The sequence below is a fragment of the Sorex fumeus genome, unplaced genomic scaffold (genome assembly GCF_029834395.1).
Source record: "Sorex fumeus unplaced genomic scaffold, SorFum_2.1 ptg000348l, whole genome shotgun sequence".
NCBI classification, from domain to species: domain Eukaryota; kingdom Metazoa; phylum Chordata; class Mammalia; order Eulipotyphla; family Soricidae; genus Sorex; species Sorex fumeus.
Window position 1 is genome coordinate 33,459 of NW_026606404.1, and position 24,120 is coordinate 57,578.

The 24,120-nt window shown below is 58.8% G+C and overlaps 1 protein-coding gene across 1 annotated transcript in view; it reads left to right on the plus strand.

The window, feature by feature from the left end:
* The first annotated feature begins 3,309 nt into the window (after positions 1–3,309).
* Positions 3,310–24,120, plus strand: part of LOC130018997 (CAP-Gly domain-containing linker protein 1-like) — a 41,090-nt gene continuing 20,279 nt past the window's right edge. Inside the window, 13 exon segments of the mRNA XM_056109625.1 lie at positions 3,310–3,394; positions 4,130–4,671; positions 8,181–8,305; positions 9,312–9,534; positions 13,151–13,325; positions 13,328–13,347; positions 13,702–13,805; positions 14,818–14,875; positions 15,277–15,874; positions 15,877–15,977; positions 17,836–17,940; positions 19,865–20,071; positions 23,766–23,882. Coding sequence (XP_055965600.1) covers positions 3,310–3,394; positions 4,130–4,671; positions 8,181–8,305; positions 9,312–9,534; positions 13,151–13,325; positions 13,328–13,347; positions 13,702–13,805; positions 14,818–14,875; positions 15,277–15,874; positions 15,877–15,977; positions 17,836–17,940; positions 19,865–20,071; positions 23,766–23,882 — 2,460 coding nt within the window.

Below are 24,120 nucleotides of genomic sequence, written 5' to 3' on the forward strand. Positions count from 1 at the left end.
TCTTTCGCGCTGTTTTTTTCTTTTTTTTGGCTTTTTGGGTCGCACTCAGTGATGCTCAGGAATTACTCCTGGCAGTGCTCAGGACTGGTGATCGAATCTTGGTCAGCCGAGAGCAAGGCAAACCCCTCCCCACTGTGCTCTCACTTCAGCCCCTCCTTTTGCATCTTTTTGTGTTTTTTCAGAATTGATTGACTTCCTCGTAGCGTTTGATGGCCCTGACGTTCTCTGTAGAGTCCCTTGTTGCACACTGTGTTTCGTGGGCACCTTGGCGTCAAGACTTGGCGCTTGCCTGGTGCATGGCTCACCCCATAGGTCCCCTGAGCACCGCCAGGAGTGATTCCCGAGTGCAGACCCAGGAGTAACCCTGAGCACTGCCGGGTGTCCCAAAAAACAAAAGGAAAGAAAGAAAATAGGTATCCTTGCCCAGAAGGGTAACCCAGGGCCAAGGAGCCTGCCTTGCCTGTGGCTGACCCCACCCCACCCTGTACGTCACCCCCCCTCCCACCCCCCCCCCGCCAGGTTGTGCCAGGATGAGCCCCGATGACTGCATCAGAGTCGGCCCTCAGCCCCTAGGTTAGGTCACTCCGCCCTCCCCTCCTCCCCACCACTCCCCTGTTCCTGCTCACTCATCCTCGAGGGGACCCGCACTCATTCAGCTTGTGCTCCCAGTCGGAGCAGGCCAGGCCATACGCCTCTGTACAGCTCTCAGGCCTTAGTGGGCTGGGCCACTCCCTGGCCACGGTGCGGCAGGTGTTGCTCACAGCACTGGGGTCACAGAGAGCAGGGCTGTCAGGGTCGGGCTCAGGACCTCTGCCCTGTCGCCCTGCCCCTCGCCCCCCCCTCCCGTCCACAGATTTGATGGCCCGGCTCCTGAGGAGGGCCCTGGGCACGGTCACTGGGTCCAGGTCCCACTCGGGGGATGCCGAATGACCTCAGCTGGAGATCTGTAACTGCTAAACATTTGTCAACCTTTTTCTGAAACCACTTTCTCAGGGCCCAGGGGTCCAGAACTGGGCCCCGCAGGGACCAGAGGCACATTGGCCAGCTAGTACTGATGTCTGCAGGGCAGCCCTCCGGAGCTTCAGCCGGACCCTGGCGTCACGAAGGGTAGCGCCTGCCCCTTTAAGAAGGGCCCATGATGCCCTCCTCCTTGCTGAATTCTCATTCTACCTTGGAACGTTCTAGACTCCAAGTGCCATTTTCAGTCTCTGCAGGAGACTGGCACGAGCCTGTTTGTCAGAGCTCAGTTCTCTAAGCTGCGAGTGCAGTGTGACACAGGTGAATCTGAGTCTTTGGGCTTTTTGCCCGCGTGGGGGCGGCTTTTTTCTCTAACAGTTCTTTAGTGTATGATAGTTTTTAATCTTTAGTTTGTTTAAGTTTTTTTAGTAGTTATATATATATTTTGGGGGGTTGGGCTGGGGGTGGGGTGGGGTGGGGTGGGGTGGCCATACCTGGCTGTGCCCAGGGGTCACCCTGGCCGGCTAACGTCCCTGTGCTGACGGAGATCGAGCCCAGGACAACTGGATAGAAGGCAAGTGCCCTCCCCACTGTCCTGCCTCTCTGCCCCCTGCGGACTTTTCTATTCAATGTGGAATGACTCTGAAGTCAGTGGGCCCTCATGGGGGGCTGATGAGAAGCAGAGGAGAAGATGTCACTCCCCCGGGACTGGCTGGAGCGCTGGCACTGATGAGCGCGATGAACCCTGCCAGCCCCACAACGCCCACTAGGCCTTCCCGGGGTCTCGGGCCGGAGTGAGGGGTTGCCCTTTTCAGGGAAAGGGAGTCGATCCTCGACCTCCTCAGGCCCCCGGGCCTTTGTCCTTCTCGCAGTAAAGCATTTCAGGAGATGAGCTTGAAGCAGGAACATTTTATTTGGAGGCTTTTAGGAAGGGGAAATGAGGGAGGGAGTAACACGCTCCAGAGAGAGTGCGGCTTCTCCAGAGGCGCAGAAAGCCACTGAACACATTAGGTTGCCTGGTTGCGTTCGGTCCGAAAGTCCACACGTCAGGAGGGGAGAAGCCCGTGACATGACCAACCTCGTAGGCGAGAGCAGTCCCTGGGCTCGGGCACACATGAGCGCCCTCCCTTGGTTCAAGGTGGCTAATCTCGGGTTTTCCCCAGGCTGCCCCTGGTGGGAGTTTCTAGCTACCTAGAGTCCGTTGCTAGGGTGGTTGCCAAGGGGGTAGAGTTGAGTGGTCCAAGGTCCTCTTAGAAATTCCTTTCCTGGCCTTTGTTCCTATTCCCTCGGGGGGTCCAGCCTGCTCTGGGCCTCCTAATGTGGGTTAATTTTGACCAGACCTTGGGTCCCGTGCCCTCAGGTGGTCTTTTGGTGGCCATGAAGCTTTTGTTGACTTCCTCGGAGTTCCATTGCCATGGCGACGCTTCCCCCATCCACATGTCTGCCTCAGTTCTGTGGGTTAAGAAATGGAGTTAATACTGGCTTGTGGTTATCAAACTTGGGCAGTGTCACAAGGAACGAAGGAAATGCCAAAACCTCCTTCGCTCCCTTTTGGCACAATTTTTTTTTCTTTCTGGGTCACACCTGGTGATGCACAGGATTTACTCCTGGGTCTGCACTCGGGAATCAGTCCTGGCAGTGCTCAGGGGACCATATGGGATGCTGGGAATCGAACCTGGGTCGGCCGCGTGCAAGGCAAACGCCCTACCACTGTGCTATCGCTCTCCAGCCCCCCTTTGGCGCAGTCTTGCTGGGCCCTTTTCCCTGGCAGTTCTCAGCCCATAGAAAAAAGTGTGAGTGTTGCTTGCCTTAGCTTCTGTGTGTAACCCCGGGCCTCTCACACACACACACATACGCACACACGCACACACAAGACCAGTGATCACTGCTGAGTCGCCTCCCGGCTAGTCAGTGTCTGGACGGGGAGGTGGTCAGTGACACTCGCAGTGCTCAGGGACGATTTCTGGCTCCTGAATGTGTTTGGGGGTGGGTGTGATGCCAGGGAGGGCGTGAGGGTCAGCTGCCCGCAGGGCAAGTACCTGTCCCCTCTGCCCTCTGGCCCTGAATCTGCAATTGTTTGCTTGTCTGTTTGGGATTGCGTTTTTGTGCAGGAATGACACTTGGTGGGCTCAGGGGGCTGTGCGGGAGGCTGGGGGTCGCACTCGGGGTGGCGAGTGTCAGACTGGCAGCTCTCTGGGCTCTGGAAGCTGCTGTGGTCGCTCCCCTGAGACAGACTCTCTCCTCTGCTCTTCAGAGATTTATCCCTGAGAACGAGTGTGCCTCAGAAGGCCCCACAGTGGGCTCGACGGTCAGGGCCCGGTAGTGGCCGCGGCAGCGTCTGACCACCTGACCATGAGTCTGCTGAGGCCCAGCGGGCTGAAGGCCCCCACCAAGATCCTCAAGCATGGGAGCTGGGCCCTGAAGGCGCCCTCAGCCAGTAAGTGCGCTCAGCCCGGGCCAGGGGAGACTCATTCCCACCCGGGAACCCCCTCCCGAAGTCCTCGCCCGGGAAGGGCTCCCTGAGCTATAGGCACGTTCGCGGCTCTGGGGACAGCTCTCACACAAGAGTGTCGCGTTCTGTGACTTTAGTGTCACGGCAACTGGTGACAGCTGAGGCGACCAACACGCTCCCTCCTAAATGCTAGCCCCCTCACCCGGGCTTGGGGACAGGCTGAGGGAGGTGGACTCACCTGGACTAAAGGGCCTCATTGCCGGCCGTAGCCACAGGACAGTGGGGAGGGCAACCGGCACCCCATGTGACTCTCCAGCCTCAACCTCACATGAGTGACCCTGAGCGCAGAGCCAGAAATAGGCCCTGCGGACTGGCTGGGGTGCTCCCCCCCTAAAAGAAAAAGAAGATGGGCCAGTGGACACAGCAGAAATAAGACACTGGGTTGGAGCTTTCGCCTGGCTTGGTCCCTAGCATCACGGGGTGTGTCCAAAGATTTCCCCTCAGCTGCCCAAATATGACTGTGGCCTGGGATGCTGCAGTAGGTAGGCACGTCCCCTTCACGGCGGGCCCGGCCAGGCTTCGCCACAAGCAGCCCCGGCATTGGCTGGGAGTAGCCCCAAGCACTGCTGGGTGTCCCTCCCCGCCCAACCACACTTTAACTGGACCTGGACAGGCCCTTCCTGACCCTTCTGACCCTTCTGACCCTTTCTGCTGTTCCAGCGGCTGCTCCCGTTGAGAAGTCCGTGCCTGGGGAGAAAACCCCCAGCGCCCCCTCCTCGGAGACGCAGGAGGAGTTTGTGGACGACTTCCAGGTTGGGGAACGAGTCTGGGTGAAGGGGAACAAGCCTGGATTCATCCAGTTCCTCGGGGAGACCCAGTTTGCCCCTGGTCAGTGGGCCGGGATCGTCTTGGACGAGCCCATCGGCAAGAACGACGGCTCGGTGGCGGGTATGCGCTACTTCCAGTGCGAGCCGCTGAAGGGCATCTTCACCCGGCCGTCCAAGCTGAGCAGGAGCTGGCAGGCCGACGATGAGACCAACGGCCTGCAGCCAGCGCCTGCTGCCCGGGTCACACCGCCCCTGTCGGCCTCCCCGGCCCCTGCCGCCGCCCCGAAGGCACCCCAGCCCTCCACAAAGGAGGCACCAGCCGCCCCTCACATCAGCAACCTGACCAGGACGGCCAGCGAGTCCATCTCCAACCTCTCGGAGGCTGGCTCCCTCAAGAACGGGGAGCAGGAGCTGAAGCTCGGGGACCAGGTGCTGGTGAGTGCCGATGGCAGCGGTCGCGGGTGGGTGTCCATTCGCCTGTCTGGTCCATCAGCTTTTGCAGACTCGCGGCTTGGGTGGAAGCACGAGCAGCCAGGACACCTGGTTCTGCAGTTTCCAGCGTGATGGATGCGTGCGGGGATGCTGCCAGTTTTACCAGTTTAGCCAAAACACGGTGGAGGGGTCATGCCGTGGGGAGGCCGCGTGCTTTGCACGCCTCTGACCCGGGTTTAAGTCTTGGTCCCATGTACAGTCTCCCAAGCACATCCCGGAGTGATCCCTGAGCACCAAACCAGAAGTAAGCCCTGAGCACTCTGACTGTGACTCAAAAAACAAACCAACGAACAAAGTTGGAAATCAGTTCCATTGCTCTGGTTTGTGATGTTTATGTTTGGGGCATCACAGGGCTCACCCCGAGCCGCTCCGGGCCATTCCGTGCCCTGCTGTGCGCAAGCCCTGAGCCGTCTCTCCAGACGTGTGTGGTTTGGTGTTTGGGCCACACCTGGCCGTGCTCAGGGCTTCCTCCTGGTGCTGAACTCAGGGATCTGGTAGGGCTCAGGGGACGATCTGGGGTGTCGGGGATGGACCCTGGGTAGGCCACGGGTAGGGACCCGTCTCCGGAACATTCTCAAGAGTATGTTTTGCTGTCTTGGTTGCTCGATCTTCAGACTCAGCACCTGCTCTTGGGTTTCTCTGAGCAGCTCCTGGAAGGCCTTCGGTGGGGGCGAGGGGGCACCCTTTGTGAGATGAGTTTCTGGTGGGGGTCACCAGGTCCCTGCACATGGCATCCTCAGTCCACCCCAAGCCCATTCCTCTGCACAGGTCCCCTAAGCAGAGGCGCTTGGCTGTAGACAACTGTTCTCCCCCAGCAGAAGCACTCAATAACGCTTTCAGAACCCGTGGGAAGCGGCCGGGAAAAGTCACCTCGGGGACATCTGAGGCGGGCGGCTCTGACCAGACAGACTGGGGGCTGGCCCGGAGCCAGTGGCTTCCCGGGGACCACAGGGATGGCCATCGCCAGGCCGGTGTCAGAGCTGTGGAGGCCGGAGAGGAGAGCTGTGAGGAGACCTGCCTGCAGGCGCAGGGTGGCCCTCGGAGGGTCCTGGAGGGTCACGGTCAGGGTTCAGGGATGGCCAAAGAGTAACACGGGGAGGGAATTGGAGCTGGAGGAGACTCACGGTTTAAAAACTGTTTGGGGGGCTGGAGCAGTAGAACAGCAGAGAGGGCGTTTGCCTTGCACTCAGCAAACCCGGGTTCCCCGGTATCCCATACGGTCCCCTAAGCATCGCAGGAATGATTCCTGAATGCAGAGCCACGACTCACCCCTCAGCATCGCCAGGTGTGACCCAAAGACCCAAAGATCAAAAAAGACTTTTTTTTTTTTAACTTGCATTCACAACCGTCCACACCCGGACACAGGGACACCAGTGTCGTTGGAACAAGGGAGCGGGGACACTGCCACTGGCTCTGCGGTGAATAACTCTGATCAGTTATTCATTTATTGGTGGTGGTGCTCAGGGCTGAGTCCTGGCCCTGTGCTCAGGGACCACATCCGGGCAGGTGTGTGCAAGGCCAACGCCCTGCCCGCTGTGCTGTTCCATCGCTCCATACCTCAGCTAGAGCACGCCTTTCAAAAAAAAGTTTTTGAGGGTTTTTGGGGGGAACCACAACCAGCATAATGGCTGTTTTCTGAAAGAAGAAGGGGGAAAAAAGAAAACCCAAACACTTTCTTTGGTCTTTTTCCTAATTCAAGGAAGGTTTGCTTGGCGCTCCACGGCCTAACGCAGCCGTGGTCAGGAGGCCGTGGCGAGTGGGGGCTGGCCTCAGGGCACTGAGGCGAAGCTCCCGTGCAGGGCTGCGCCCTCCCGGCTCTCCAAAGGGCCTCCTGCCCTTTGCCCCATTCTTCCCTGCGCACAGGAAGTCTAGGTTCTGCGCCAGCTGGCCCCGATGTTTACGGGACTGACCTCCGAGGAGCCCTTCGAAGGCTCTGACATGGCTGTTCCAGACTTAGGCCTGTGGAAGGCGGTCCCCTGCCCCTGGCACTCCCCATCCCTGGCAGTGGACAGGTTGCCCCCATGCTTGTGCTACTTTGGTTCTCTTTGGAGACTCAGGGACCCTCATTGGGGTCACTGGAAATGCCCAGCTCTGACCTCAAGTCCCGTCTGTGCTCGCAAGTAGGCCGGGGTCGCAGAGCGGGACAGTCAGTCGCTCTGGTCAGTCTTATGGTGTCTCAGAGAGGGAGGTCACTCTGTCCGTCGTGTGGCGTCTCAGAGTCCAACCGTGAAGAGCTTCTCCGGGCTGATGTGTGGTGGTTCTCCTGACCTTGGGAGATCACTTCCCTTCTCTCCAGCTGAGCTCTGACAGAATGTTCTGGAGACAGGCTTGCAGCAGTTTTGGGCAGATGATATTTCCAGGATATGATGTCAGGGTCTTGAGAGAATTGACTGGCTTCCAGCTGTGCTGTTAGAGGAGGCTGCTTCAAGGTCGGGGACGGAATGTTCTGTGCCAAATTCTTCGCCGATGACCAGCTGTGAGACAGGAACTTTGCAGCCTCTTCTCAGCCCAGGGCCGCCACCCCAGCCACCTGTCTCTTGTTCTTTTATTCCTTGTCACACTCACAGTGCCCAGGGCCCACGCCTGGCCACGGAGGCTGTGCCAGGGCCTTTGCAGATGGCACTTCAGGACTCGCAGAGACAGTTCTGGGTGATGCTGCTACCCCTCGTGCTGCGAGTGACGCCCTAGCACGTGAACCCAGTCCTACCCCAGACCCGAAAAAAGAAAACTGCGCTCTCGGGCATTATTAGTTGAGGTTTCTCTCTCTCTCTCTCTCTCTCTCTCTCTCTCTCTCTCTCTCTCTCTCTCTCTCTCTCTCTCTCTCTTTCTGTTTTGACTTTTTGGTTTTGGGGTCACTCAGGAATCAGTCTTGGCGGGCTAGGGGGACCATCTTGGGTGCTGAGGATTGAACCCAGGGTGGCCGCACACAAAGCAAGTGCCCTTCCCCCAGTGCTCCAGCCCTATTTGTCAGCATTCCCGTCAGTGTCCAACGCTGTGATTCTGCTTTGCTCTGCGTCCCAGGGGCCAAGCGTGAAGCCAAGGCATAGTGAAGGAGAACTGGAAAATGGAAGTCCGCTAAGATATGAGAACAGTCATTTTCCTTTAGCTGGTTTCTGGCTTAATTGTTCTCCAGCGGTGGGGTTGCCACGGCTCCGCTCCCACACCCACGGGGCAGCGACCCCCTCGCCACACCAGGTGGCTGGCCTGGGTCAGAGATTCCCGGGGGTGTGGTCAGCCAGGCCACCGGTGTCAGCAAGTGGGTGTGAATGCCGCTGCCTTGCATGGACACTGAGCAGCAGCATCTGCTCACCCTGTAGGGGTTGCAGGGGTAAATGGCACCTTGACCTTTGGGATTTCTTAAGGAAATCCCTACTCTGAAGCCAGAATGTTCCTTCTCGGGGGTGGGGGCGCTGTGCGCAGTCCAGGGTGCCTGACCTGCGTCCCTCCGGCAGGTGGGAGGCGTGAAGGCCGGTGTGGTGCGCTTTCTCGGGGAGACGAACTTCGCTAAGGGGGATTGGTGTGGTGTGGAGCTGGACAAGCCGCTGGGCAAGAACGATGGCGCCGTGGCCGGAACGAGGTAGGTGCACCTGCCCCTCCCCCAGACAGCCTGGAGCAATGCACGGTGCCCGGGAGGCGCTGAGGGGACTGCAGGCCACTTCACTTGGTTCTTAGGCGGGGCCACTTCCGGTGGCACTCGGGGACCCTGCAGGGATGTGGGGACAGCCTGGGGCTCCCACATGCAGCTGTGCTCGGCCCGCAGGAACCCCCCGGGCCTGCTGTCGCCCTTCAGATGCCGGGGAGGCTGCTTGGAATCGCCCCTGGTTTGCACGGTGGGGGTGGGCGGCGTGCGAGGGAGTGTGTGTGTGAATGTTTGAATGTGTGTGCTTCGGAGTGTGGCTATGTATGTATGAGGGTGTATGTATGTGAGCGTGTGAGTGTGGGGCTGTGAGAGTGTTGGTGAGGGCATGAGCATGTGAGTGTTGGTGGGGGTGTGAGCATGTTTGTGAGGGAATGAGAGCGTGTCATTGTTGGTTTGAGAGCGTGCAAGTGTTGGTTGGGGTGTGCGTGTGTGTGACTGTGGGGCTGTGGGAGTGTGGGAGTGTTGGTTGGGGTGTGAGTGTGAGTGTGTTTTTGTTGGGGTGTGAGTGTTTGTGAGTGTGGGACGTTGGGAGTGTGGGAGTGTTGGTTGGGGTGTGAGTGTGTGGGAGTGTGGGATTATCGGTTGGGGTGTGAGTGTGTGAGTGTGGGGTTGAGGAAATGTGGGAGTGTTTGTTGGGGTGTGGATATGTATGTATGAGGGGTGTGTATATGAGTGTGTGAGTGTGGGGCTGTGGAAATGTGGGAGTGTTGGTTGGGGTGTGAGTGTGTTTGTTGGGGTGAGTGGGAGTGTGAGAGTGTGGGACTGTTGGTTGGGGTGTGAGAGTGTGGGAGTGTTTGTTGGGGTGTGAGTGTGTGGGAGTGTGGGGCTGTGGGAGCGTGTTAGTCTGTGGGCGTGTGAGGCTGTGGGACTCAGTGGACGCCTCGGTCGGCGCCTGTCTCTCTTGCCAAAGGGGTCTTTTATCCCCCCCTCCTCGTTGTCGCAGGTACTTCCAGTGTCAGCCCAAGTACGGCTTGTTTGTTCGCATTCACAAAGTCACCAAGATTGGCTTCCCCTCCACGACGCCGGCCAAGGCCAAGGCGGCCCCCGTGAGGCGTGTGATGGCCACCACCCCCGCCAGCCTGAAGCGCTGCCCGTCGGCCTCCTCGCTCAGCTCCGTGAGCTCCGTGGCCTCATCCGTGAGCAGCAGGCTCAGCCGCGTGGGACTAGTAAGAAGCTCCCCCCACCCCGCGCGGTTCTCAGGCCCTCACAGACTCCCACGGCCCCAGGGGTGAGAGGCGGAGCAGGACTGGGTGGGCTGGGCTGCTCCGGGGGGCAGGCGAGCGGCTTCCCAGCCACCACCGGTGACAGGAGCAGGGATGGGCCTTTCCTCGGGTGCTCAGGGCTCAGGCCGCCTTAGGGATGAAGTGGGGGAGCTGAAGGGGGCGTCGGAGGGTCAGAGCGGGACCCAGAGACTCTGGGGAACGCTTGGCGCTTGGCGTTGCCTGTTTGCTCTCTCCGTCCCTCCCTGCTCCCTCCTGTCCCTCTGCACCCCTGTCGACATGCAGAGGGGCCTCGACTTCTGTCCATTGCGGGGCTGCAAGTCAAAGCTGGGACCTCGTGGCTTCTCCCCTCACATCTCTCTGAGTCCTAAACACTAAAGTGTGTCCGAATGTGCAAGGGTGTCCTGAGATATTGTCCACAGGGAAACGGGCCCACGATGGAGATGTGTCCCAGGGGGCTGGCTTTGCTGGGGGCTGCGCTTCCTGCTGCCCCCTCTGCTCCGTGCATTGACCCTTGATGCGGAAGAGGAGGGAATGAGTGTGTGTGCAATGGAAGATACAAAACAGATGACATGGGAACGGGAGCCAGGAGGCCATGCGCCGTGGGCACAGGCCTGGGGCCAGTCCTGTCTTGCTCGACCACCACCAGGTTTCCCTGCCCTGCCTCCATCCTCACGTCCGAATCCTCCTTCCCCTCGCCTCACCATTTAGGAGGGGAGCAGACTCAGAAGCCCCTCGCCTTCCCTTGCGAGCCAGCCCGTTTGTGGAATTCGGTTTTGTTTTTCTGCTTGACTGTGGGCCACACCCTGCAGTGCTTGAAGGGGCCGTTTGCAGTGCTGGGGTTGAGCCGGGGCCTCCCACATCCGAGCAAGAGCCCCACGCCTGAGCCGTATCTCCAGCCTCCCCCCGCTGTCTTGTTTGTTCTGTTCTGGGGTCACACCTGGCAGAGCCCAGGGCTTTATCCCGCCTCTGTGCGCGGGATTATTCCTGGCGGGCCTCCGGGATTGAGCCTGGGCAGCGCTGGGGCTTCGCTCTCCAGCCCTTTGGCCCCTGCCTTGCATATCTTTACGCAGGGCGGAGCTCACTCCTGCACTGCACATCACCGTTAGCACATATGACAGGAATATAGAATGATTCTGTGTGACTTCATGGAAGTATACCTCGACAATGTAATTCCATACGTGCACACACAAGTGTTCACACACACACACAGCGACTCATACATGTACACGTAGTGCATACCATATATACACAGGCTTATGGGTATATACACACAGGCACGTACCTACATAGACACAATGCGCGTGTGCACACAGGTGTGTGTAGATATGCCCAGAGGAACATACGTGCATGCATACATACATGCACACAGGTCCGGGCGTGCCCTGTGGGAGCCTCCCGGTTCGCTTGTTGGCTGAGTTGCTCTCTGAGGTACCAGGCTCCCACAGAGGGTCTGGCCTTGCTGGCATGGAGCCTGGGGCCTCACACACCACGCGCAGGGCAGAGGCTTTGGCATCAACATCCTGAGTTCAGTTCGTGGCCCCCACCTTGCCCAGCCCCTCAGCGCTCGCCTCCCCCCATGCCAGGGGTGCTGCTTTCTCTCTGCTCTGGCGCCTGAACTCACAGTCTCGTTCGTCTCCACGGTTGGCTGAAAGAAGCCGTTCGCTCCCGGGCTGGTTTCCTCAGGGAGCTGTCTCGGGCCCAGGAAGCGTGTGTGTGCCCCACCGCTCAGGCCAGGAGGCTCAGGGAACACCGCCGCCCGCCTTTCCTAGTTTTTTATTTTTGCTCTTTGGTTTTGGGGCTCACCTGGCAGTGCTCAGGGACTCCAGGCGTGGTGCTTGGGGGCTGCTCCTGGTGGAGGGGGTTTGAGCCCAGGTCTTGTTGGAGACCCCCAAGGCTGTCAAGCTCTTCCCAGCCACCCCTTGAAATCAGAGTTGACTGCAGTTCCCGGCAGCACTGCACATGGCTGGGCCCAAGAGCTCGTGTGCTCCTAGAAATTTTATTTATTTATTATTTGGTTTTGGGGCCACACTCAGGGGTGCTCAGGGCTTATTCCTGGCTCTCTGCAGGGGGGTTGTGTCACTCCTGACGTTGCTGGATCTTGAACCTCTGAAAGTACCTTCCCCCACCCCCCCCACCCCACAATAGACTCTTTGGCCCTGGGGAGAGCATTTAGTAAGTAAAGTAAGTAAAGGCCCTCCCGTTGATCGTCAATTTGCTCGAGTGGGCCCAGTAATGTCTCCATTGGAAACTTTATTGTTACTGTGTCTGGCATATCGAATACTCTCGGTAGCTTGCCGGGCTTTTAATCTGACCAATATACTTTAAGTGTATTGGGAAGTCACGGCCAGATCCTTACGCAGAGGCAAGGATGAGCCGCTCCCCGGACAGAACCAGGTAGCTCGAGAGCTCCCAGCAGGCAAAGCAGCAGTGGACAGCCTGGGCCCTGCTGGGCCCGTCAGTCAGCAGGCAATTGGCAGCAGCTCAGATGATGCAGGGAAGCGGCAAGAGCAGGGCGATGGGTCAGGCGTGGCCGGGCAGAAGGAGCGGACATCCTCGGCCACCCCCGCCCCAGCCCCCGCCACCGTGTGCCTGAAGAATGAAGACCAGGTCCCGCTGTGTCCCCGCCTGCAGGGGCCGTTGTGCCGCAAGGAAACTGGGTCTGCAGAGCAACCATGAGCGACCACGAGCCCAGGACAGAACGGACAGGACCCCCGGTCCCCGCGGCCCTCCAGCCCACTCCCCTCCCCTCCCACTGTCTTTGCCTCTTCTCTCCTTCCCTTTGTGCTTGATCTTCCCCTGAGCTGCCCTTGCTGTCCTGCTCTCTGGGCGTGAGCCCTCACACATGCTCACCCACCACTTGTTCCTTTTTTTCCTGGATTTTGGGCCACACCCCAGCAATGCTCAGGACTTCCTCCGGGCTCTGCACTCAGGAGTCACTCCTGGTGGGCTCGGGACCCTATGGGGTGGGTACCTGGGATCCAGCTGGGGTCAGCGGCCTGCAAGGCCAGCGCCTTCCCCGCAACTTTACCATTCTAGCCTCTCATCCCCCACTTTCGAAGGCAGATGGCACAGGGGTCTTTTATGGGGTCACACCCAGTGACCCTCAGGGGCACGAGGCCATTCCCAGAGACAAGAGTCTCTGGTTACTGTTATTCAGGCCTGGGGCGGGTGCTGGGGAGAGCGAGGTGAGCTGGAAGGAAGAGGAAGAGAGAAGGGCCAGGCTGCCCTGGGAGACCCAGACGGACCTACAAGGCTGAAGATGCTGGAGCCGGCCTCAAGCTCATGCCAAGGGCTCAGCCTTAAGGAAGCTCAAGCCAGAGCGGGCTGTGGAGGGGGCTGCCTCCGGCTCTCCAGAAGAGTCTCTGGATTCCCACGAAGCCCGTCAGTGGAGCTCAGGTCCTGTCCAAGGATCTTCGGGAAGGTTTCAAGACGCTTCTGCTAAGAGTCGCTGGCCCATATGCAAGGATGCAGCGCTGCTCCATGTGCTTTGCTGAGGATAGCCGTGTGCATGCCCGCGTCCGCCACCCCCACCCCCTTCACGTCTCTTTTTCCTTTGCAGTTGCCAGAAACCTCCTCTCGCTATGCCTGCAAGATCTCCAGCACCACCGCCCTCCAAGAGGCACTGAAGGAGAAGCAGCAGCACATTCAGCAGCTGCTGGCCCAGCGGGACCTGGAGAGGGTGGAGGTGGCCAAGGCCACGAGCCATGTGGGGGTGATAGAGCAGGAGCTGGCCCTGGCCGGGACAGGCACGACCAGGTGACGTCTGTGCAGACGACAGTGCCGGGGCCAAGAGACGCTTGCGGCAAATGCTGGGCGCGACCTTGGTGCAGGCAGTGCAGGGAGAGGCCGTGGGTCCCCGTCTGCCGTCGTTGCGGTGGCATCCGGCGCGTGGTTTGATCACATGCCCCTTATCCTCACCCCGTGGGGGTTCCGGGAGCACCAAGTTGTCCCCGCTGGTGCTTTCGTGGTGTGGTTCCCTTCCGGCCTTCCAGAAACGCTGCAGCTTAGGTGGGAGACGCGTTCAGTGTGCCGCGGTGGCAGGTGGCGGTGCCAGCCCACAGAGGGCTGTCGGGGGCGGGCGAGGACACTCACGCGCAGTTGCCTCCACAGCACGTCCTGGAGCTAGGGGCCAAGATGGACAAGCAGCGGGCCATGCTGGAAGCGAGCGACCGGGAGAAGGTGGAGCTGCTGAACCAGCTGGAGGAGGAGAAGAGGTGAGGCCGTGCCCCAAGCTGGGGAACTGCCTCGGGCGGGGCGCGCCCGGCCTTCCAGGGCTGTGAGGACCAGAAACCACCGGGTGCCCAGTCCTGAGCGTGGCCACACGGGGGGGAATGGGGGAAGCTCACTGGAGCCCAGGCACCCCCGGCCCTCACTGCTGTGTCCACGTGGCCTGGTGTTCCGGAGGCCTGTGCTGGGTGGCTGGGAACTGTCGTATCCCAGTGGGGCCCTGTGGGAGTCCCTGGCGTTAATCCTGGGCGGGAGGAAACCCACAGCACCCATGGGGCACGGCAGCAGACAGGCAGGGCTCAGGCCAGGCTGCAGACAGACGGACACGGGGTGCCGGCCAAGACCGTCTTCTCAGATGGGCTCCCGGCAGTGTGGTGCCCAGGGGCACTGCCAGTACCCGGCTCAGCCTCTCAGCACCACATGCTGAACTCGCCACGTCCCCTGGGAGCCCCTCCTGCCCCCCCGCCCTGGCCCCGAGTCGTTTGCTGCTTCTCCCCCAGGGGCTCAGTTGTTGTCCCGATGCGGGGACAGGCGCTGGCTGGGAGGGACTGGCACGCACACCTGGTCAGTCTCTAACCACCTCTGTTAGCTGCGAGGCAGAAAAGGCTGATATGGCACTGCGCCTGGCATTGGCTCGACAGAGCTTCCTCCTGTAGCCTGCGGGTCCCACCCAGTGCTCGCAGCCGAGGGGACTCGCTGACTTTCTTTTTTTTCTTTTTGGGTCAACCCAGCGATGCTCTGGGGTTACTCCTGCCTCGGCACTCAGGAATTACTCCTGGCATTGCCCAGGGGACCATAATGGGATGCTGGGAATTGAACCCGGGTCAGCCACGTGCAAGACAAACGCCCTGCCCGCTGTAATCTCGCTCTGGCCCTCGCTGACTCTCTCAGCCCTCCTGTGTGTGGAGCCGGGGGCTGGGTCGGGCGCGCATCTACAGGATGGTGGCCCTCATGGGGGGCAGCAGTGACGCCCCTCACAACTCTCCCTCTCCCCCACAGGAAAGTGGAGGACCTCCAGTTCCGAGTCGAAGAGGAGTCCATCACCAAAGGCGACCTGGAGGTAAAGCCCGGGCAGGTCCCAGAGGCTTGCAGGGTGCAGGCAAGGATGCGGGGTGGCCTGGCCGACCCTGCCGGGACCACTTCTGCTGGAGACTCAGAATCAGACAGGGATACCTGGGGTCATGCACCTGGGAGGGCCCGGCGGAGGCACCTCTGCTCCTTGGGGCCGGAGGCTGCTGTTGATGAGCGTTTTTCTCTCGTTCTGACAGTTGGGTCTACGCCTTTGCCTCGGCTTTGATTTTCAGTCGAGCAGCACAAATCAAATCCTTTAGAACCCCAGTTTATTGGAAGGTATTCCTTAAAACAAGAAAAAGCAAACAGTCAGTTTGCAAAAGAATAATTTCTATTTCTTCTTCCTTTCCTTCCTGTTTTAAGTTCATGGAAATTTTGTTTTCCCACCAGAAGGAGGTGAAGGCCCTGCAGGCGGCCTCCGAGAAGCTCGCCAAGGAGAACGAGGGGCTGAGAACCAAGCTGGACCATGCCAACGAGGAGAACACGGACGTGATCGCCCCGTGGAAGTCCAAGCTGGAGACGGCCATCGCCCCGCACCAACAGGCCATGGGTGAGCCGAAGGCGTCCGTGAGCCGGGGCGTGGGCGCCGAGGCGGCCGAGCTGGCCGAGCTCAAGATGCAGATGGAGAGGCTGCAGTTCGAGTACCAGCAGGAGGTGGAGAACTTGAAGGCCCAGCAGGTGGCTGAGCGTGCAGCGCACGCCTTTGAGCTGCAGACGCTCAGGTCGCGGCTGGACAGGACGGCCCAGGAGCAGAAGAACAGCCTGGAGGCCGCGCGGGCCAAGCTGGACCAGACCGAGGACCAGCACCTGGTGGAGATGGAGGACGCCCTGAACAAGCTGCAGGAGGCGGAGATGAAGGTAACGCACCTGGAGGAGTTGTGGGCCATGTGTAGTCAGCAAGCCCAGGCCCTGGCCGATGCCACGGCACAGCTGGAGGCCACCCAGCAGAAGTTCTTGCAGCTCGATGGGCTCCAGAAGGCCAGTTCCGAGGTAAATTGGGAATGGAGAAGCTCAGGCGGCAGCTCCAGGTGGCTGAGCGGCAGATTCAGGAGTTAGAGAATGCAGAGCGGGCCGAGAGCGGCAGGTTGGTACCCGGGCGCCCTCGCCCACTTCCACGCTCGGTCCCTGCATGCTGTGTGTCAGTGTGCTCGCCGCCGTGTTCCGGCTTGGTGCTGACAGGTCTCCCGGTCACGTCCCGTGCGGTTCCCTCTGATGGGACTGAGAACGTGTCGGCACGATTCTGGGGCGGTCATTGGTCCCCAGCACCCGGATGCCATGCTAGCCTAGGCCCTGGCTAATCGGGCCCATCTGGGGTCTTTCTGAAACAGAGAACTCTTCATAAGGCCAGTGAGAAAACAAGATAGGAGCCCCCAAAGCAAACCTCTGCCCCCCCCCTTGGGCCCCCTGCGTACTCGCCGACTCCGCCCAGACCCTTGGGCTCGAGGCTGGCCGCAGGGGTCCTTCCCTGACCTTGCTGACCACCTGCTCGTGTGACTGGCTTTGCCGTTCTCTCCCCGAGGCGCCTCAGTTTCCAGCTGGTGCTCAATGCCTCTGAACCTCTGAGCTCCCTCAGGGCTGGTGACGTGGCCCATCTTGGTATTTCTCATTGCCAACCCCTCCCTGCCTGCAGCACAAGCCCCAGCCCAGCCCTGCAGAGATTTCAGCCCTTTCAGCCTCTAAGGGGTGCTTGGGCCAAGTCCGCCTTCCAGCATGGCCTCCTGCTGGCCACGGGCATGGACTCTCATGGTAGCCCTGACCCTGGGGAAGGACAAGACAGTGAGATCTGGGCCAAGCCGAGGAAGCTGCAGTTCTCACCAAGGAGCCCCGAGAAATGCCCTTTTCCTCCTATAGGATTGTGGTGGCAGAGACGCGCCCTCCCAGCCGCCTCCCTCCCACCCCCCTGGCGCTGTGCGCTTTGTTGGAGAAACTTCTCTGTTGGCCAAGTTGGAAGGGCTGTGGGATTTGTAGACAGGACTGACAGACATAACAGAAGGTCCCAGAGACCCCCGGGAGTTCCTCTCAGGACTCAGGACTCCTTAGCTGGCATTCCAGAAACAAACGGAATCAATTCCTAGGACACAGCAGGGGATAGTTGACCCACTTGTTCGCATCAAGATGTAACAAACATCAAGTTCTGTGACTGCTGTCTAGTGGATTAGAGGTTCTTCGATTTAAATTTCATATTGAGACACCTCAGACTTTTAAAGTCACAGACAAGAAACTACAAGAAAGTAAATCTTGGGGGCCAGAGTGATAGTACAGTGGGAAGGGCATTTGCCTTGCACACGGCCTACGTGATTTCGATCTCCAGGATCCCATAGGGTCACTGTCATTGTCACTGTCCTCCCGTCGTTCATCTATTAGCTCTAACGGGCCAAAAAAAAAAAAAAAAAGATAACCTGTTCTTCCCTCCTTCCCCTCCCTTTCCCTTTCTTCCCTGTTTCCTCCCTCCCTCCTTCGTATCCTTAGCCTCCCTCCTCCCTTGCTTACGTCCTTCTTCCTCGCCAAGCCATGCTCTGGGCTCTGGGGTCCTCCCGCCCAGCAGTAGTGGGTCTTTTCTGCTTGTGGACCGATCTCAGGCTCGCCCGGTGGTGCTGCAGTTCCAACTCGGGCCTGGTGTGTACTCCAGCCCTTTGTGCCGTCTCCCCGCCCCTGGAAAGTCAATCTTTCTCATAGGCTTTCTTATTTTCTGGTCGCTCCAAATTTAGGTCTAGAAAACGCCTCTGTTTGAGCCGTTTTCAGTCACCACTAGACAGTCATCACCAGAACTGATGGCGCCAAGGCCTTGGCTTCGAGAGCTTCAGGCAATCGCGCTCACCTCACACCTCTGTTCTTTGGGGTTGTGTTGGGTCATGGGCTTCTCATATGTGCTTTCTGTTTTGTTTTCCCCTTCCTGTTCCTGTTCGTCTTTTTGGTCCATTCACTCCATCCTTGTCACTCTGGTAGGCCGATAGCCTGGCCGAGGAGCTGCAGGGGAAGGAGCTAGCGCTTCGTCGTCTTCAGGAGAACTTGAACGAAGTCAGTCGAGTGAAGGAGGCTTTGGAGAAAGAGCTTCGGAGTTTGGTGAGTACCAGGGGAGTCGGACGCTGATCTTCACCTTGCTGAGGGCAAAGCGAAGCCTCCTCAGGCGAGCTCGGCCCTATCGCCTCTGAGGCTCACGAGCGTGTCAGCTAGAAAGCCCCAGGGGCTGTGCGAGCCCCCATTGGGGCAGCAAAGGTAGGTGCGCTGCTCTGTCCCCTCTGTGCCCGTCGCCTCTGCCTGATCAGTGAGTGGCCAGCGATGCTCCCGGAGTGCCGGGCTCCTTCCTCCCCTCAGCAGCGCCTCAGGCTCCTCTCCCGTGCCCCTGCCCCCTCGGCTCTGTCTCCCCTGGCAGCCGGGAGCCCTGGGGGCTCACAGCAAGGGGAGGGGGTGAGAGACATGTGCTGGGAAGGCCGCTTTTCTGGAACCTTCCAGACACCTTCCTGCACTGGATCAAAGTGTGTTTTCTGGTTTTCTTTTTAGGATTTGTGTGTATGTGTGTGTGTGTGTGTGTGTGTGTGTGTGTGTGTGTTTGTTTGTGTCTTGGGCTTTTTAGTATTCATCTGTGCTGAGACCTTCACCTGGTGGCCCTCAGGGGACCACGTGGAATGCTGGGTATTGAACCTGGGTTGGGCACATACAAAGCAAAACACCTAAAGTATCTGGTTGTTTTTGTTTTTGTTTTCTTTTTTGGCTTTTTGGGTCACACCTGGTGATGCTCAGAGGTTACTCCTAGCTCTGCACTCAGGAATTACTCCTGGCGGAGCTTGGGGGACTACATGGGATTCCGGGGATTGAACCTGGGTCAGCCACGTGCAAGGCAAACGCCCTCTCCACAGTCCCATCACTCCGGCGCTGGACCTTGATGAACTGGGCCTTTCCATTGAGACTGTACTGACGGGGTCCCGTCAGGACCCGAGACTGAGCCCTGAAGGAGCCATTCAGAACCCTGCGGGAGGTTTCCAACGGAATCGTCCTTGCCGGGGCAGCATGGGCCCAGCACACGCAGCATCACAGTCTATCTGTGTATGCTCGAGAACATGTGTACACACGTGTGTCCACAGCCATGCACACACCCCAGTATACACACATGGGCTTCTGTCATGTGCAGACTCATACATGTCCTTGGACATGCAAGCAAGTACATACATACTTGCACAACTCACTCGTGTTTGCCAGGCAGGTACACACTGGGCATTGATAGCTGAGTTTGGGGTGGATTATTTTTGTTTTCTGGGTTTTTTGTTCTTGTTGTTCTTGTTGTTTTTTGTCTTTTTGGGTCACAGCTGGGGACATTCAGGGGTCAATCCTGGCTCTGCACTCAGGAATTACTACTGATGGTGCATCCCCTATGGGATGCTGGGGATCAAAGGCGGGTTGTGCAAGACAAACACCCTCCCCGCTGGGCTATTGCTCTGGCCTTGGGGTGTATATATATATATATATATATATATATTTTTTTTTTTTTTTTTTGGTGGTGGTGGTGGGGGACTAGTGCCATGCCTGTCAGTCCTTGGAGGCGACTCCTGGCTTTGTGCTCAGGATATTCCTGTTAGTGCCGGGATTCAGACCGGGGCCAAGTGGCCTTACTCAGTGCTCTCTCTCTCCCAGCCCCCAGATGATCACCATGTTTATTGGGGCTCCCCCCAAACTCGGTGGTACTCCTGGCTCAGGGTCTAACCGGCTGGCTGTTCTCGAGCGCCTGGACCCTGTGCCAGCCCTTCAGCCCCCAGTATCTATGTTCTAAGTGCAAGTTCATTTTCACGAACATTGTGTGTGTGTGCTGGTGAGCAGAGTCGCCGTGTGTGTTCGGGTATGTTTGTGTGTTTGTGTGCGTTGTGTGCGTTGTGTGTGTGTGTGTGTGTGTGTGTGTGTGTGCGCGCGCGCGCGTGTGTGCTGGGGGCAGGCAGGGGGCCTGCGGCTGACGGTGGCCCCCGGCTCCCCGCAGGGGGAGAAGGTGGACGTGAGCCGCAGCCAGTTCCAGGCTCTGCAGGCCGAGCACGCCAAGTCCACCACGGAGAGCCAGGCGCAGCACGAGGAGGCGCTGCAGGCCCTGCAGAAGCTGCTGCTGCAGGCGGAGGAGAAGCTGCAGGCGGTGCAGGCGGAGAACGGGAGCCTGCTGCGGGAGGTGGCCGAGCTGAAGACGCAAGCCGACGAGGCCAAGGTGTGTGGGCGCAGGGCCGCCGTCTCGGGGTCGGGCTCTGTTGGGGGCCTCGGCCTGCAGCCTCAGACACTTCCTCTGCCCGTCGGCGCCTGTGAGAGCCGGAAGGGGGTTGCTCCCGGGGCGCCCGGCAGAGCACATAGAAGCCCAGGGACCCCAGCTTGGGCTGTCCGTTTTGTTTTCAGCTTTTTCGGTAAGTTCAGGCCTTCATGTTTTCACTTGATTGCTCAAAGGCATTTTTTCATGTATCAAAGAAATGTTAAGGTTCGAAGCTCAGTGGGGAGAAATAAAGCGGCTGGAACTAGTGCAGTGAGAGGGCACTTGCTGTGCACGTGACCTACAGGGGGATCCCCAGCATCCCCCAGGGTCCCCCAAGCACCCAGGAGGAAGCCGTGACCTCTGCCGGGTGTGAACCCCAAAACAAGAAGGAAAATAATGTACACACACATATGTGTGTGTACATACATAACATGTACATATGTGTACATCTTTATATCCATATAATAAGTGTATTTTAATTCATATGTACATATTTTGATACATTTTCAGTTTTACACGCTTGGTCCCATGTATAGTTTATACATATATGTGTATGCCTATACATGTATGTGCTTGTATGTATATGTGTGTGTATACATACCTATAAGCCAATGCAAAGAAAACGGAAGCGAGCTTACATCAGAGGAAACCAGGGCTGCTGAGTGGCGGCCATGGCCCGCGTGTGTGTTGGTGCCCGGCCTCTTTCCACCACGCACCAGAGCCAGGGCTACGTCTCCTCTCTGGACCACCTGCACGGCCCAGTTCTGTGGCCAGCAGCCTCGTGTGCATGCTCAGGTCAGCCCCATTCCGGTAACCTAACCGTCAGCGGTCAGCTGCCCAGCACACACCAGTAGCCTGCTGCGGCTCATGTCCGCGGAGCTGGACAGAGAAGATAGCCCTTGCTGCAGAAAGTTCTGGAAAGTACATGGCGGTTAAACTATGGTGTGCATTGAGACTCAGAAACGAAGACGCACAACCCGTTGCTGACGGGCAGGGAGAGCAGGTGAGGGAGACCCTGGCCCGTGTGCGGCCACTCCTCCTGGAGCCTCTGGGCCCCTCCCAAATTACTGCAAACACTGCCTCCCATTGTTCATCGATTTGCTCGAGCGGGCCCACTAATGTCTCCATTTTGAGACTTGTTGTTACTGTGTTTGGCAAGCATAACCTGTTGGCTTCAGTCTCCAAAGCTTGGTGGATTAGTCTGGATTTTCTATAAAGTGTATAACTTTTGGGACTAAGTCCATTTCCTGCCTCTGTTTGTCCCTGTGAAAATCGTTTGACAACCAGTGGTTGCTTTTCCCTTCCCCTTCTGCACAAAGTTCAACAACAAAATACTTTTTGTGGTTCTTTGAATTGTACTGAAAACTAGTTTTTTAATGCATCCCTTCTATGACAGAGTGATGGATTTTGTAATAGAATAATTGAAGTGGGGGGAAAAAATCTTATGCCCCAATGTCAAGATCCAACTGTACTTAAAACTTCCGGGGAGCTGTCAGGAATAATTTCAGACGGCATTTCAAAAATAAAATAGGCTGATAGTAGAATGGGTAGTGCTGCCTTGTACTCGGCCAACCCGGGTTGATCCCCAGCATCCCGTCTGGTCCTCCAGCCCTGCCAGCAGTGATCCCTGAGCACAGAACCCTGAGCGAGACCCGAACACCACCAGGTGTGGGGCCCCCATCCACAAAATAGGCAGGTAGATATGTTGAGCCCAAGAAGCTAACTGTGTTTGAGCCTCTCCATCCTGCGAGTGTGTGTGTGTGTGTGTGTGTTGTGTGAGTGTGTGCGCGCGCGCGTATACACCGTGTGCAGGTAAGACTACTCTGCCATTTTCATTTCTGGTATTTAGGCCGAGTGTAAGAAGGGCCTGGAGGAGAGGGGCCAGCTGGAGGAGCATGTCAAGAAGCTGGTTCTGGAGAACCTATCCCTGGCCAAGGACAAGGACAACATCATCCAGAAGCTGCAGTATTCCTATCATGAGCTGGCGTGGGATCAGAAGTCGCTGGTGCAAGAGATCGAGGAGCTCACAGCCGAGAAAGAGTCGGCCCTCGAGAAGCAGTTGGAGCTCGACAGCCTGTGCGTGGCCCTGAAGCTGGAGCGTGACGGCCTGGCTCAGAGGAACAAGGAGCTGCAGCTCGAGAAGGACCTGCTGCGCCAGGAGCAGGAGAAGCTGGGCGCCAGCCTGGAGGCGGCGCTGCAGGCCAAGGAGCTGCTGGGCACCGAGGCCAGCTGCCTGCGCACGCAGCTGGACGAGGCCACCAAGACCGTGCACAAGGCCGAGCTGGAGGCGCTGCAGCAGGAGCTCCAGGGGCTGGCGGCCAGCCAGGGCGCCCTCGAGGCGGCGCTGCAGGAGGCCAGGGATGCAGCCCGCAGCCTGGAGAAGACACACGCCAGCGTGCTGCAGGCCAAGGAGGCGCTCGATGCGGAGCGGCAGGAGGAGTGCCGGCGGCTGGCGGAGGACAGGCTCGCGGCACAGCAGGCCCTGGCGCAGGAGCGGGAGGCCCACGCCCAGGAGACCCAGGCAGCCGCCCACGAGGCCAGCCAGCTGCGAGGCCGCCTGGGGCTGCTGGAGCAGGAGGCGGAGGAGCTGCGGACGCACGCACAGGGGCTGCAGGCCGAGCACCTGGACCTGCTGGAGGAGAAGGCGCGGTCGGACAAGAAGGTGGCCGAGATCCTGCGGGAGAAGGAGCAGCTGGCCGGCAGTTACTTCCTCCTCCAGAAGGAGGTCAGTCGGCTGGCCCAGACCAGCAGCCACGTCTCGGCCAACCTCCTGGAGGCCCAGAAGGACAAGATCAGGCTCACCTTCAAGATCAGAGAGCTCGAGACGCTGCAGTCTTTTACGGTAAAGTGGAGCAGGGCCGACCCCCGTTGGCCCCGGGCACCCCCTTTTAGCGGTTAAGAGGATTGCTCTTCGTCGGCACAAGGAGAGGTGCACCCCCACGGAACCCGTGTGTCACGGGCTGTTTGCTGCGGGCGCAGGGACAGCTCGTCACCACGTGCCTGCTGACCTCTAGGACAAGGCCTAAGCTGTGAATAAAACCAAAAAGAACAGTATGTTCATATCCGGGGGGAGTTCTCACGGAAGATTGCACTGTGGCTCTTCAAGACGTAAGGGAAGTCATGAGAGAGGCACTAAGTTGTAAAGTAGAGCGGTGTCTTCCGGGGGGACTTTGAGCGGTTGCCCTGAGTCTGCTCACTTGGGACTCGGGGGGGGCCCTGTGCCACCAGCAGTGTGCCCGGTGCAGGGCAGCCTGGACTCGAGGGTGCCTGGTGCCGGGCAGGTGTTCTCTCTTCCCAGCTGACTCAGGGTTTGCCGTTCTCCCACTCCCACACCGGTGCTCACTGCTCACATCTCCTCTCCTTCCCCCCCTCCCCACGCTTTCCACCCAGGCCTGCTTAGCTGTCCGCTCATGTCATTTTTATTCTGTGTGAGGAATGGAGGCTCTTGGGAGCCCTGGGCTGTTTCTGGGTGTCAGTCTTGCTGCTGAGCGGCTCAGACGCGAGTCCCCGTAGGATGAACCGGCGGCCAGCGGGGCCAGAGCCACTGTGGCAGGTGTGGGTGGTTTGTGGGGCGTTTCACGCTGTGTTGTGCCACTGTTGCCAACCCCTCCCTGCACCCCCCCCCCCCGGCGTGGCTCAACGAGGTTTCTCTCTCCAGGCTGTGCAGACAGCGGAAGATGCCAGGCATTTTATGCAGCAACTGTCCCAGGAGAAGACAGAGACCCTGGCCTCCCTGGAGGACACCAGGAACACCAATGCAAACTTGCAGAATGAGGTGGGTGATGGTGGTGACCAGGGCGTCTAGGCCCGGCCTCAGCCTTGAGAGAAACCATATCCTGGGCCAGAGCGATAGCACAGCGGGGAGGGCGTTTGACTTACACACGGCAGACCCAGGTTCAATCCCCGGCATCCCATATGGTCCCCTGAGCACCGCCAGGAGTAATTGGTCCCTGGTTCTCGCATGGGACAGGAGGGGAAGTGTACCCCTGCGTGATCCCTGTATGACCCCTGGG